Below are 12,770 nucleotides of genomic sequence, written 5' to 3'. Positions count from 1 at the left end.
CCCGGTGAAACTCAACCATCAAACCCAAGACGACCTAAAGTCTGAAAACTGAGCTACCAGAGTCCACGACTGAAGCGAGAACTTCCTCAATGCCTTTTAGTCCATCAAATGATGCTTTTTCCAGGCCTGCCCATGGATCAATCAGCGTACATTCCCCTATTCTGAGCCTATGAAAACCCCATACTCAGCTACACATTGTACTACCCACTTTCAGGCCTGCTCTCACACAGAGGGCCACCTGCTCTTGGGTCCCCTCTCTGCTGAGAGCTTTCCTCCTGCCACTCAATAAGATTCTACCCGCCTTGCTCACCCTCCAAAGTCCACATAACCTCATTCTTCTTGGTTATGGGACAAGAACCCAGAGCCTGCTGAAAAGTGGGAACATAAAGGGCTATACCACTTTCTTGGCCAGCTTGCCAAGTTGTGGGCAGTGAAACACTCCCATTTGCTGGACTACAGGAATGAAGAGCAAAAATGCTTCTGGGGACCCAGACCCTGGAATTCCCCAAGATAGAACTATAACACTGTAACCCTTCTGTCCTCTTCCAGCACTGGGCTGCCACCCAACATGATGGGATGCAGTGGCAGCAGGGCTGGGCCAGCCCAGGAGCTACAGCTGGAGCAGGATGGTGGGACCAAACAAGCTATGAAAGGCTCCCAGTCGCCGAAGTGTGTGGATGGCAGGAACAAATGATCTGTAACACAAACAAGCTGTAACATTTCATGGGGGGCTCAGTGCTCAGGACTCCCTGACCGAAATGTGGTAATACCTCTTGGGGCTCTGCGGTTGCTGTCATCTCCGAGTTATCAAGTGCTACTGCATCCCCCTCATCCAGACAACAATGCCCAAGGCAGAAGCCATTCAAGGCAGCATGCCTGGAGCAGTCATGGGCTGAGAGCAGAGCCAGCAGGTGAGATCCAGGCCAGTAGCATAAGCCAAATGCAGCCTGCCAGCCTGAGTGGGTGGAACAAGCCCAGTGAGCACAAGCAAAACTCGGGCAAAGGCGCCATCAGCCACAAAGGTTTCTAGCTGGTGAAGATGCACCAAAAGAATCCTATGTCAGCTAGACTTCTTTTCTGGTGCTTACAATGCTCAAGACGTAGCACTCAAGAAGACAAGCCCCAACGTGCAAGTACTTATATCAAGATTTGCCCATGTCCCAATGGCTAAAGCAAATCAAATGGCCAACCCCAGGTCAGTGTGGAACATGACAACACAAGGGCATGAATCCTAGGAGGTGTAGTTCATTGGGATAGCCAGTATAAGCAAAATTATTTGACCTTCCTAACCTTTAGAGTTCTCAACTATAAAATGTAGCTGCTGTAATGATTTTGTGAGATAAAAATAAAACATGGAGGTAAAATAGATGGAACAAATATGGCAAGTAGGAGAGTCCAATAAATGTTAGTTCCTTTCTCTACATTTCTTCAATCCCCAAAACGCTCCATCCAAAAAAGAACCTTAATGATGAAATTACATTTAATAATCACTTCATTCCCATATTTGCAACAGCATTCCATGGACATTTTGGCTGCAGGGAGCAGGGGCTCAGATGCTATCTTGGTGAGTAACATGGTTTGGCTTCTGTCCACACCAAATCTCACCTTGAATTGTAATAATTCCCACATGTCATGGGCAGGGCCAGGTGAAGATAATTGGATTATGAGGGCACTTTCCCCCATACTGTTCTCATGATAGTGAATAAGTCTCATGAGATCTGATGATTTTATAAATGGGGGTTCCCCTGCACAAGCTCTCTTGCCTGACACCATGTAAGATATGACTTTGCCCCTCATTCATCTTCAGAAATGATTTTGAGGCCTCCTTAGCTATGTGGAACTGTGACTCCATTAAACCTCTTTCCTGTATAAATTACCCAGTCTCAAGTATGTCTATTAGCAGCATAAGAACAGACTGATACAATGAGAGAAGTTAAAAGGTCAGTTCACATGGGGTCTTGCAAGCTTCTAACCAGTGAATTTAATAGTACACCGGCCCACATGCACCCACTTGCCTCCACTGATTGGCATAAGGCCTGGAAATCCTTCTAAGCAATTAAGTAGGGGCATTAAAAATGGAATCTTTTCTACTACTACTATTTAACACATATAAACATGGGATGAACTGGGAGAGTCCCGAGAGGAACAATAGTGTCTGAAAGGACTAGAGGGAAGAATATTAAATAAAGTGAAAATGCTTACAATATAACATTAAAGGAAAAAAGGAAGATACCAAGCTATACACACAGTGTGACTGCCATTGCATTTAAAGAGAAAGGGAGGCGGAAAGAAAAAAGTCTAGAAGGAAATATAATTATGTATCAAAATGTTAAAACTGATCTTTAGACAGCAGGGTTACAAGTAACTTTTACTTTCTTTCAGGACCTTTTTGTGTTTTCTAACTTTCCTGCAACCAATACATTTTTATAATCATCACAGAAGTAACAAATGTCACTGTTTAATTATCATAATAGTTTCAGCTTGTTTATTGAGAAAAAAAAAAAGAAAGGACTATGCACTAAGCAAAGAAATTTTAAATTTAGAAGTCATAGCCTTCTCAAAAATTATTTTATTAAAAAGATGGTAACCACATAGGAATTATAGTACTAATAAATATAGTTTATGTATTATTCTTAGAAATTTAAAAATTAGTGCTGGACAACTAGCAGAAATAATCCAATATTTGATAGTAGGAGTAAATTAAAGGCTATTAAAAGTGTCCTTTAGACTAACAATTATATTCATATTAAGTTAACTGTAGTTAAAAAAACACATACCATCATCATTTTTGTCCAGACTATTAAATGCCAGCTTCATTTTCTTCTCATGGTCTTGAAGATACTGCATAAATTCTCTGAAGTCCAATACTGCATCGTCATTGGTATCTCCAGCCTTAAAAATTACCTACAAAAAAGAAGAAACTAATTGCATAGACATACCATAAGTAAAGCCACTATACCATGCTAACATGTACACATTTCACTTATCATAATTGTGATTTCCATAAGCATCCATTATTCTAGCTTTTCAGTCACAGCTGCAAGACTAAGTATATTAAGTGATTTTAAAATTTGTGTAATAGTAGATTATGTAGTCACAATGCCATTTCAAATAATTATAAAGCCATTAGTAAGTATTTACCTGAGGTAAACAATTAATGCCAAGTACCTCAAAGGGATAATGACACTTACATACATAGCCTTTGCCATTGGAGACCTGAAAAATCTGTTAACTAAATGAGATAAAGTAAGTGGAATTCCAGTATGTCCCTCAGCATAATGCTTTGAGACCTAGCTTTATAAAGTGTGAGGGTATATTCAAGTCCTATTGGAGCCTTTTGCTTTTTTAAATAAAAATTAATAACAGTTTTTTTACAGAATAAGGGAAACATTTATTTAAAATATTTAACTGTCTAATACAGTATTCTTACAAGGAAGAATAAATGGCTTTATGATATAATTAGTATAAGAAATATCCACATGGGAGATTTCTTGCTAGTGTAAAAGCACCATACATCTGAAATGACCATGTGAATATAAAAGCTTCCAATGATGCTTCTGTGCACAATGATTAAAAAATTCAACACAAACAGCATCCAAAATATACAATTAATGTAAGCTATCCACAGATAGCCCAATAATCAGTGATGAGGAAACACTGGAGCAGGCTTTGTTCCACTGTGTCTGAAGTTACACATAGTAAGATTGACTTGTATCAATGGCTCTGAGATGGCCTTTATGAAGTCAGTACATAAAAGCTATTCTCTCCTTATCCGGTAAGCTTCACAGACTGTAAAATTCCACCAGTAATGCACTTTGATACTATAGTTGTTGCCAAAGCAACATGTAATGTTTATAGTGGCCATGGCAAGTTGCTCAAGTCAACAGGGCCACTCAGTACAGCATCTGTTTCCAAGAGGCTCATGATGACAGCCATTGCTGCTTCATCATTACTGGGACTACTTGATCCTTGGTCATTGTCAATCATGTCTATACCTATGTGGGGGTTCTCACCAAGAATAGAAGGACTATCAGAATGTGGATAACCTGGGTTCTCCTGTGGCCAAGTAACCTGATTCAAATAAGGTGACTGTTTCAAAGGGGAGGGGAGATGTTTTGACCCTCCTACCTTTGAAGCAAATACTTGCCTTACCTCCAAAACTGGCTTCCTGTATCTGGCCCGAAGAATAAAGAGGAGTCCAGAAGGTTTGGACTTCTAACAAGAAAAGAAAGAAAGAAAGAAAAGAAAGAAAAGGAAGGAAGGAAGGAAGGAAGGAAAGAGAGAGAGAAATCTCACAGATAAAGAGCTTTACGATCTTTGATATTACTCCCAAGATTCAATAGGAGTAATATCTGAAGACCTCTGCTAAGCATAGATGGAGAATAAATAAAATAATTTTTTTCTCTTGATATCCTGAAACTTCCATCTAAATAGTTTTAAAATAATCAAGTCAAGACTGGCCTAGAGGAGAAAGGCATTCCTAATTTAGGTGAGGTTCTAAAACAATCAGCTGAAGTGTAAACCCATGGATCAAAGTCTGACTTCCCATAGACCTTGGGGTGAAGCACACTGGCCTGGGCAGAGAACCCCCTAAGAAAAGTGATGGTCCTTTACTTCTGCACAAAGGCTCTAACATGGCCCCTGACATTGTGGGCTGGTTGCCTAAATGTTGAACCAGTCACCAGAAACAGCATCTCCCCAAAAGTCCTGGAGGCCTTTGTCACGAAGAAAAGTAGCTTTTTTTTTTTTAAACGGAGTTGTGCTCTATCGCCCAGGCTTACAAGTTCAAGCTATTCTCCTGCCTCAGCCTCCCAAGTAGCTGGGATTACAGACGCACACCACCAGGCCTGGCTAATTTTTGTATTTTATTTTGTATTCGTATTTTGTATTTTGTGGAGACGGGGGTTCAGCATCTTGGCCAGGCTGGTCTCGAACTCCTGACCTCAGATGATCCACCCGCCTCAGCCTCTCAAAGTGCTGGGATTACAGCCACGAGCCACCGCGCCTGGCTGGAAAGTGGCCATTTTAAGAAGAAGGTGAAGAACATGTTTCGCTGGGTCACTTTATTCTGCGTGACGAGGCTCACAGAGGAGAACCCCTCCCTTACTCCAAAGCATCTCTGGGAAGGGCAGGGTTGGCTTCGCCCTCAGTCCAACGTCTCTCCAGACTGCCGATGCCAACTTCCGGTCGCTCACCTCATCGGAGTTCGGGTAAAACGCGGAGCTCCAGTTTCTCAGTCCCTCCTGGAGCTCGATGATGTCCACCACGCCGTCCCCATTGTGGTCCAGGTCTTCGAAGAGGATCCCGTAGCGTAAGTAGTCATCGTCATCCTGGCAGGCCACCGCCTCCAGCAGGAAGTCCCGCAGCCAGCGCAGCATGGCCGGGTCCGGAGGCCGCGGGGACCGCTCGGCCCGCTCGCCCGCACCGCGGCACTCGCCGTCGCCGCCTCCACGCCCGGCTGCCCACGGCAGGGGGTCCCGGCCGGCCGTCGCTTCCCATGCTGCCTGGCGAAGGCGCCGCGGTTCGGAGCTCGCGCGGGCCAGGCCACCGGCGCCTGCGGGCTCTCGGGCGCCGCGGGGGGACCCTCGGCGGAACCTCGGGGCGCCACCTTGTGGGATCCCTGGCCGAGGGGCCACGCGACAGTTGAGGCGCCAGATGTGGGTTGAGGTGCCAGACGTAGTGGCGTGGGGTACCCAGGACTGCTGGACGGGCGCTCGACGCGGGAGCCGAGGGACGTTTGGAAAAAGGGAGCGCATTCCCCAGGCGGCGTCCAGAGGGCGCTCGCGGGTGTGAGATTCTCCCGGCACAGACTCGGTGCCCGCCGGAAGTCACTGTGGCGGGAAATGAGGCAGGGAGTGAGTCCCGCAGACCCGCTCTCCTGATGCCGGCAGGTACTGATGCCAGTACCCTGGTGCCACCCTTGCTCCCAGGAGGACCTGCACCTGGGGGTCGGGACCCTGGCGACCCCGCAAAAGAGGTCTGAGGAGGGGAGGTCTCCTGAGGAGCTTCTGCCCTGTCCCTGTCTCTCTTTCCCTCCCTGCCAGCCCAGCCCTTGTTGGCAAACCTGTTTTGGCCATAATGCGATTAGACTCTTCACGTTCTTATATAAACTTTTTCCAGTTAATTGAGTTGTATGCAGAAATACTTCTATCCCTGTTAGTAAAATAAAAATAAATAATAAAGATATACAGATTAAAATTAGAACATTTCTCCAAATCCAGAAATATGAAACACACATCATAACAGTTCCAATTTATATGCCACTTTTCCATTCATGAATTTTGCTCTAAAACAGAGAAAAAATAAATAGCAAAATAAAGTAGAGCTGAAGAATTCAGAGTATTTTTCCACTATGCATTTATTTTAAATCAATCTCTGATTTGTATTATCTATAGAGCTATTGAGGGATCCAGTTGCCATTTATTTTTCCTCTATATTTCAGAATAGAAATTCATTGGTATGAATTTATATAAACTTGTTTATACAAGGTTAATTTCTAATTGCTTTTTAATTATGAAGCATGGTAACCCATAATTTCTCAAGATGTGCTTTATATTAGTCACATTTATGTGACCTTTAGGAACTTGATTATAAGTCTAAAATGCTTCTATTAATCCTATTAAGAAAAAAAAGGGAGGCTGCGCACAGCGGCTCACACCTTAAATCCCAGCACTTTGGGAGGGGGAGGCAGGAGGATCAGGTGTTCAAGACCAGACTGGCCAACGTGGTGAAACCCTGTCTCTACTAAAAAATACAAAAATTAGCTGGGCATGGTGGCACGTGCCTGTAATCCTAGCTACATAGGAGGCTGAGGTAGGAGAATTGCTTGAACCCAGACCCTGTAGGTGGAGGTTGCAGTGAGCCGAGATCACGCCACTGCACGCCAGCCTGGGCTACAGAATGAGAATCCATCTCAAGAAAAAAAAAAAAAAGAAAGAAAGAAAAAAAAAATGGGAGAATCTGACTAAAAATTGACGTTGGCTACTCAAGTTTATCTCAATTGTGCATTTATATTCATTTCAATTTGTAGAAAATTTAACAATTTATTCCATGATTAATCATTTATTAAGTACCCTATTGCTTAGAAAATTAAATTTCTCTGATTTCACAGCAAATTCAATCATGGCATTTAACAAGAGGGAAAAAGATTATATTAAATATTCTTTTGAATTTCAACAACCCTGTGAGAGTAGATTTTACCTACATTTTAATAACTTTGAGAAGTATGATACAACCCCAAATATTAAAGTAACTGAAACTCTGTAATCTATACAGTGGCAGAAACGTCTATGTCCTGAAAAACTGGAAAAAAAATGGACTCATCTAATGTAGTTACTGGTTGTTTGATATATTATAAATTATGTAATTTATAGTTATATCCATTAAATCTCAATTTTAAACCTATCTAATCTTTCTAATGTAGCTATACATACACATCTTAAAATATCTTTAGCCTATTCTCTCTCAATAAAAATTGAAAAGATAGAGGCAAAAAAAAAGCAGGGATGGATAAAAACACTCTTCATCCTTCATACAAGATTAAGATTGTAAAGGGAAGTTCCAGTCAGCCTTTTAGTAGGTCAGAGTCTGAACGTAAAGTATAAAGTACATAGATTAAAAAAAGAAAAGCACAGTCTTTTTTGCCCTTTTTAACACAGATTTGAGTGTAAGAGCTCACACGTTTTTCTGAATTACTTTGGTCACATTGGTGACTTTCTTGTAATGTTTATAATGTTGGTGAGAGGTCACCATTATTCTATTCACAAGACTGGTAGGAGACTGAGGTATTCTGATGCCATGAAAGTCTGTTTAGCACTTTCTGTTTTGCTCTGTTTATTTTAGAGAAAGAAAAGGAGTCCAAACTGCACTGTTTGGCTATGAATCATAATTTTAAATGTGTGAGTTTTCCATCAGTGCTTTCAAACAGATTTAAAATATGCACATATGGCAAGGAGAGGTCAAAAAGAAAAATAAATTTAAAATGCACATAAAGTGCTGACATTTTAGCTTTTTAAAATACAAAGTAGAAAATTCAGAAAAGCTTCAAAATAGTCCAGCTCTTTAATATGAAATTATACTAGGTTAATTATGTAATTAGGTTACATTCTGTATTATAAACTATATCTTAATCCACTTAAATGCAAATTTCTATGACTGTTCATGAAAATTTGGAGAACTACAAATAGATTTTATGAATATTAAAGATTTTAATTCACCCAGAAATTAATAAACTATATTTCTGGTTTACTTAAAATTTAATATTTAAGTCTAATTGTATGTTTATCTTATGGGAAAATGGATATAGCATCTTTACATACAGACCTTTTGAAAACTAAGGAAAAAGCCAAGACATTTTTATATTTATAAAAAAATGTCCAGATATGACAGTTCAAGGTTTAATTTCTAAAATATTCCCAAGAGTGGTTTTCCTGATTCATAAACCACACAGTTTACACATACTGAAGTAAGAAACTTTAAGAAATGTGGAGTCATGCCTTGGAAAAATCCTTCCTGTGACTCCACTCCTTTTATAAATTTGAGAAAATAAGCTGATCATATTTAGCTGTGGGACTCCTACTATGGCTGGAGAATGCAAGGGAAGGGAAAAGTCCAATTAATTTGATATTTTAGCTTTCCTTTCAACACTAAGTTAAAACATGCAGAAACAGATAATAAAATAAACTTAATTAAATATTTCACAAGGATACCCAAGGGAAACTCTCTGGTTAAATATACCATATAGTCAGGGCCTCTGGTGGAACTATTTGATGCTCATCACTATTTACTTTTCCTTCCTTTTAGGAAAAAACGTCTGACCACTAATGGTGAAATTTACTTATAATTATTGTGGAGTTACAATTTTAAAAGTTCTCGAGACATACAAAGGTACCTTTATTGAACATCTCATGTCTTAAGAACATATCAAATTCAGAAACAAACAAAAATATGCTTCTCATTCCATGCGTCAGTTTTCAGGGAATAGCTGCACCATTCATATAGCTTCAGAAACTGGAAACCTGGAAGGCATACATGACATTTCCCTCTCCCTCATCTTACCATCTAAACCATCACCTATCAAGATCACTCTTCAAGTCTCTCTCAAATCCATCCACTTGTCTTCATGTCCACTGCCACACCTTCTGTCTCCAAACTACCATCATCTCTTGCCTAGACTGTTGTAACTACCCTACTCTTTTTTTTTTTTTTTTTTTTTTTTTTTTGAGACGGAGTCTTGCTCTGTCACCAGGCTGGAGTGCAGCGGTACAATCTCGGCTCACTGCAACCTCCGCCTCCTGGGTTCAAGCGATTCTTCTACTTCAGCCTCCCGAGTAGCTGGGACCAGAGGTGCGTGCCACCACGCCCGGCTAATTTTTTGTGTTTTTAGTGGAGATGGGGTTTCACCATGTTGGCCAGGATGGTCTCGATCTCTTGACCTCGTGTTCCTCCCACCTCGGCCTCCCAAAGTGCTGCAATTACAGACGTGAGCCACTCTTAACATTTTTTTCCTCTATCCTTTAACCAGAGTACACTTCCAACAATGTACATCGAATACTTTCCTGCCTCAGTAATTTCCCGTTATGCTTAAAGACAATATCGTTTGACCTCTGTTTCCTCCTCCCAACTCACCTGTACAACTCTTGCTTTCTGCACTACAGCCATGCAAGCTATTTTTCAGTTTCTCAAAGTGCCCCATGCTTCTTCCGGCTCATTACACATGCTTTTCCCTTTGCATGAAAGTCATTCCCTGTTCTTTGCCCATTTAACTTCACCTCAGCCTTCAGCTCTGAGTTCAAGGAACACTTTTGCAAGAAAGACTTTCCAAAACTTCCTCATTTCCCCCTATTACAGCCCTCAGAGAACACTATTTTTCCTCTGTAGCTATAATTGCAGTTAACTATATATTTTTATAAATATTTGATTAATATCTGTCTTCCCTACTAGACTACCAATTCTGTAACAGCAGGATCTCTTTTTTTTCACCCAAAACCCATGTGTTTGGCACATTGCACAGTGCCTGGCAACTTTAAATTCTCAAATTACAATAGCTAGTATTTTTCTCTCTAATCTTTATATTATGCTAGCATTTTTCTCTCTAATCTGTATGTTATGATCCCAAAAGTGGCGTAGCTAAATACAGTAAAATCAATAGATAACCGAAAAGTCTTTCACTATTTGTTTTAGTCTAAACATTCTATCCCTCCTCCTACCCCCACAAGAAATTAAATCACTCCTCTAAAAGGTAAAGAAGATCCCTTGAAAATTTAGAAAATATTTACTTGCCATGAAATTTCTTCAAAATTGTTCTATTGCTTATGCATCTTTTTGTTTTTTTAATCAGAAACTAATAACATCCCCTCCAATTTCTATAGTTTTGTAATGAAATTGTAAACTTTATCTTTTTCTAATGTTCATCTTACTTTGCTCATTGATTTTCTCCCAACTTATTATGAAAACTGTAAACTCTAGAAAGGATAGCACAATGAACGTTTATATACTCACTACCTATAAAATTAGTCAATTATTTTAGTGAGGGATTAGCAAGTTTTTTCTGTAACTGTCCAGACAGTAAATATTTAGGCTCTGCAGGCTGCGTGGTCTCTTGCAGTTACTCAATTCTGCCCTTGCAGCATGAAGTAGCCATAGACAATATATAAACAAACATGTAACAATTAAATTCTATTTACAGAAACAGGTGGCATGTCAGACTCGGTCCTCAGGCTGGAGTTTGCCAACCCATGACCTAAACTTCAAACCCAGGTAACTAAACAGGAAAATAGAAAGGAGGATGAAAATACTAAAGATAGGATTAGACTAATGAAACAGGCCAGGTGAGGTGACTCACACTTGTAATCCCAGAAATTTGGGAAGCTGAGGCAGGCAGATCACTTCAGGCCAGGAGTTGGAGACCAGCCTGGTCAACAATGTGAAACCCTGCCTCTACTAAAAATACAAAAATTAGCTAGGCATGGTGTTGCATGCCTGTAGTCCCAACTACTTGGGAGGCTGAGGCACAAGAATCCCCTTTATTATTTCTCATTGTGTTTATTTGAGTCTTCTCTCTTTTCTTCTTCATTAGTCTTGCTAGTGGTCTATGCATTTTATTGATTTTTTTTTCCTCAAAAAACCAACTCCTGGATTTCTTGATTTTTTTAAGGGATTTTCAAGTCTCTATCTCCTTCAGTTTCACTCTGAGCTTGGTTATTTCTTGTCTTCTGCTAACTCTGGGGTTTGTTTGCTCATGGTTTTCTGGTTCTTTTAGTTGTGATGTTAGGGTGTCAATTTGAGCTCTTTTGAGCTTTTTGATGTGGGCATTTAGTTCTACAAAAGTATCTCGTAACACTGCTTTTGCTGCACCCCCAAGATTCTGGTACATTGTCTCTTTCTTCCCATTGACTTCAAATAACTTTCTGATTTCTGCCTTAATTTCATTATATACCCGGGGGTGTTCAGAAGCAGGTGCTCGATTTCCATGTAGTTGTGTGGTTTTGAATGGGCTTCTTAATCTTGAGTTCTAATTTGATTGCACTGTGGTCTAAAAGACTGTTATTATTTCAGTTCTTTTCCATTTGGTGAGGAGTGTTTTACTTCCAATTATGTAATGAATTTTAGATTAAGTGCCATGTGACACCAAAAAAATGTATATTCTGTTGTTTTGGGGTAGAGGGTTCTATAAATATTTATCAGGTTCTCTTGATCTGAAGCTGAGTTCAAGTATTAAATATATTTGTTAATTTTCTGTCTTTATGATCTAATATCAACAGTGGGGCATTAAAGTTTCCCACTATTATTCTGTGGGGATCTAAGTCTCCTTATAGATCTTTAAGAACTTGTTTTATGAATCTGGATGTTCCTGTATTGGGTGCACATATATGTATGATAGTTAACCCTTCCTGTTGAATAGATCCCTTTATCATTATTTAATGCCCTTCTTTGTCTTTTTTGACCTTTATTGGTTTAAAGTTTATTTTGTCAGAAACAAGAATTGCAACCCCTGCTTTTTTCTGCTTTCTACTTCCTTGGTAAATTTTCCTCCATCCCTTAATTTGAGTTTATGTGCATCCTTGCACATGAAATGTGTCTGTTAAATACATCATGCCTATGCATCTTGTCTTTGTCCAGCTTGTCATTCTGTGCCTTTTAATTGATGCATTTAGCTAATTTACATTTAAGTTTAATATTGCTATGTGTGAATTTGAAACTGTGATCATGATACTAGCTGGTTAATGTTGCAGACTTGTTAATGTATTTGCTTCATAGTGTCACAGTCTGTGTTCTTCAGTGTGTTTTTGTAGTAGCTGGTAATAGATTTTCCTATCCATGTTCAGCGCTTCCTTCATGAGCTCTTGCAAGGCAGGCCTAGTGGTGATGAAATCCCTCAGCGTTTTCTTGCTTGAAAAAGATTTTATTTCTCCTTTGCTTATGAAGCTTAGTTTGGCTAGATATGAAATTCTGGGTTGGCATTTCTTTTATTTAAGAATGTTTAATATTGGCCCCCCAATTTCATCTGGCTTATAGGGTTTCTGTTGAGAGATCTGCTTGTTAATCTGACGGGCTTCCTTTTACAGGTGACCTGGCCTTTCTCTCTGGCTGACCTTAACATTTTTTTCCTTCATTTCGACCTTGGAGAAACTGATGATTATGTGCCTTGGGGTAGATTTTTTCGTGGAATATCATTGGGGCTCTGTGGATTTCCTGAGTTTGAATACTGGCCTGTCTTGCCAGGTTGGGGAAGTTCTCCTGGTTGATATCCTGAAGTGTGATTTCCAACT

At 40.0% G+C, this 12,770-nt stretch overlaps 1 protein-coding gene and 1 pseudogene across 1 annotated transcript in view; one reads left to right on the top strand and one right to left on the bottom strand.

Moving 5' to 3' along the window:
• The window catches only part of LOC101038363 (mitochondrial adenyl nucleotide antiporter SLC25A24-like), a 71,943-nt gene extending 66,167 nt beyond the window's left edge, over positions 1-5,776 (bottom strand). Inside the window, exons 1-2 of the mRNA XM_074381316.1 lie at positions 5,196-5,776; positions 2,778-2,904 (exon numbers count right to left, since the gene is read on the bottom strand). Of these exons, the coding sequence (XP_074237417.1) occupies positions 2,778-2,904; positions 5,196-5,756 (688 nt within the window). The 5' untranslated portion in view covers positions 5,757-5,776. The remainder of the gene's footprint in view (positions 1-2,777; positions 2,905-5,195) is intronic.
• The window catches only part of LOC141580328 (putative protein FAM10A5), a 32,460-nt pseudogene continuing 24,932 nt past the window's right edge, over positions 5,243-12,770 (top strand).

This window comes from Saimiri boliviensis, chromosome 11, assembly GCF_048565385.1.
Source record: "Saimiri boliviensis isolate mSaiBol1 chromosome 11, mSaiBol1.pri, whole genome shotgun sequence".
Taxonomy (NCBI): domain Eukaryota; kingdom Metazoa; phylum Chordata; class Mammalia; order Primates; family Cebidae; genus Saimiri; species Saimiri boliviensis.
The sequence above is the reverse complement of the archived record's forward strand: the minus strand, read 5'-3'. Positions and strand labels throughout refer to the sequence as shown.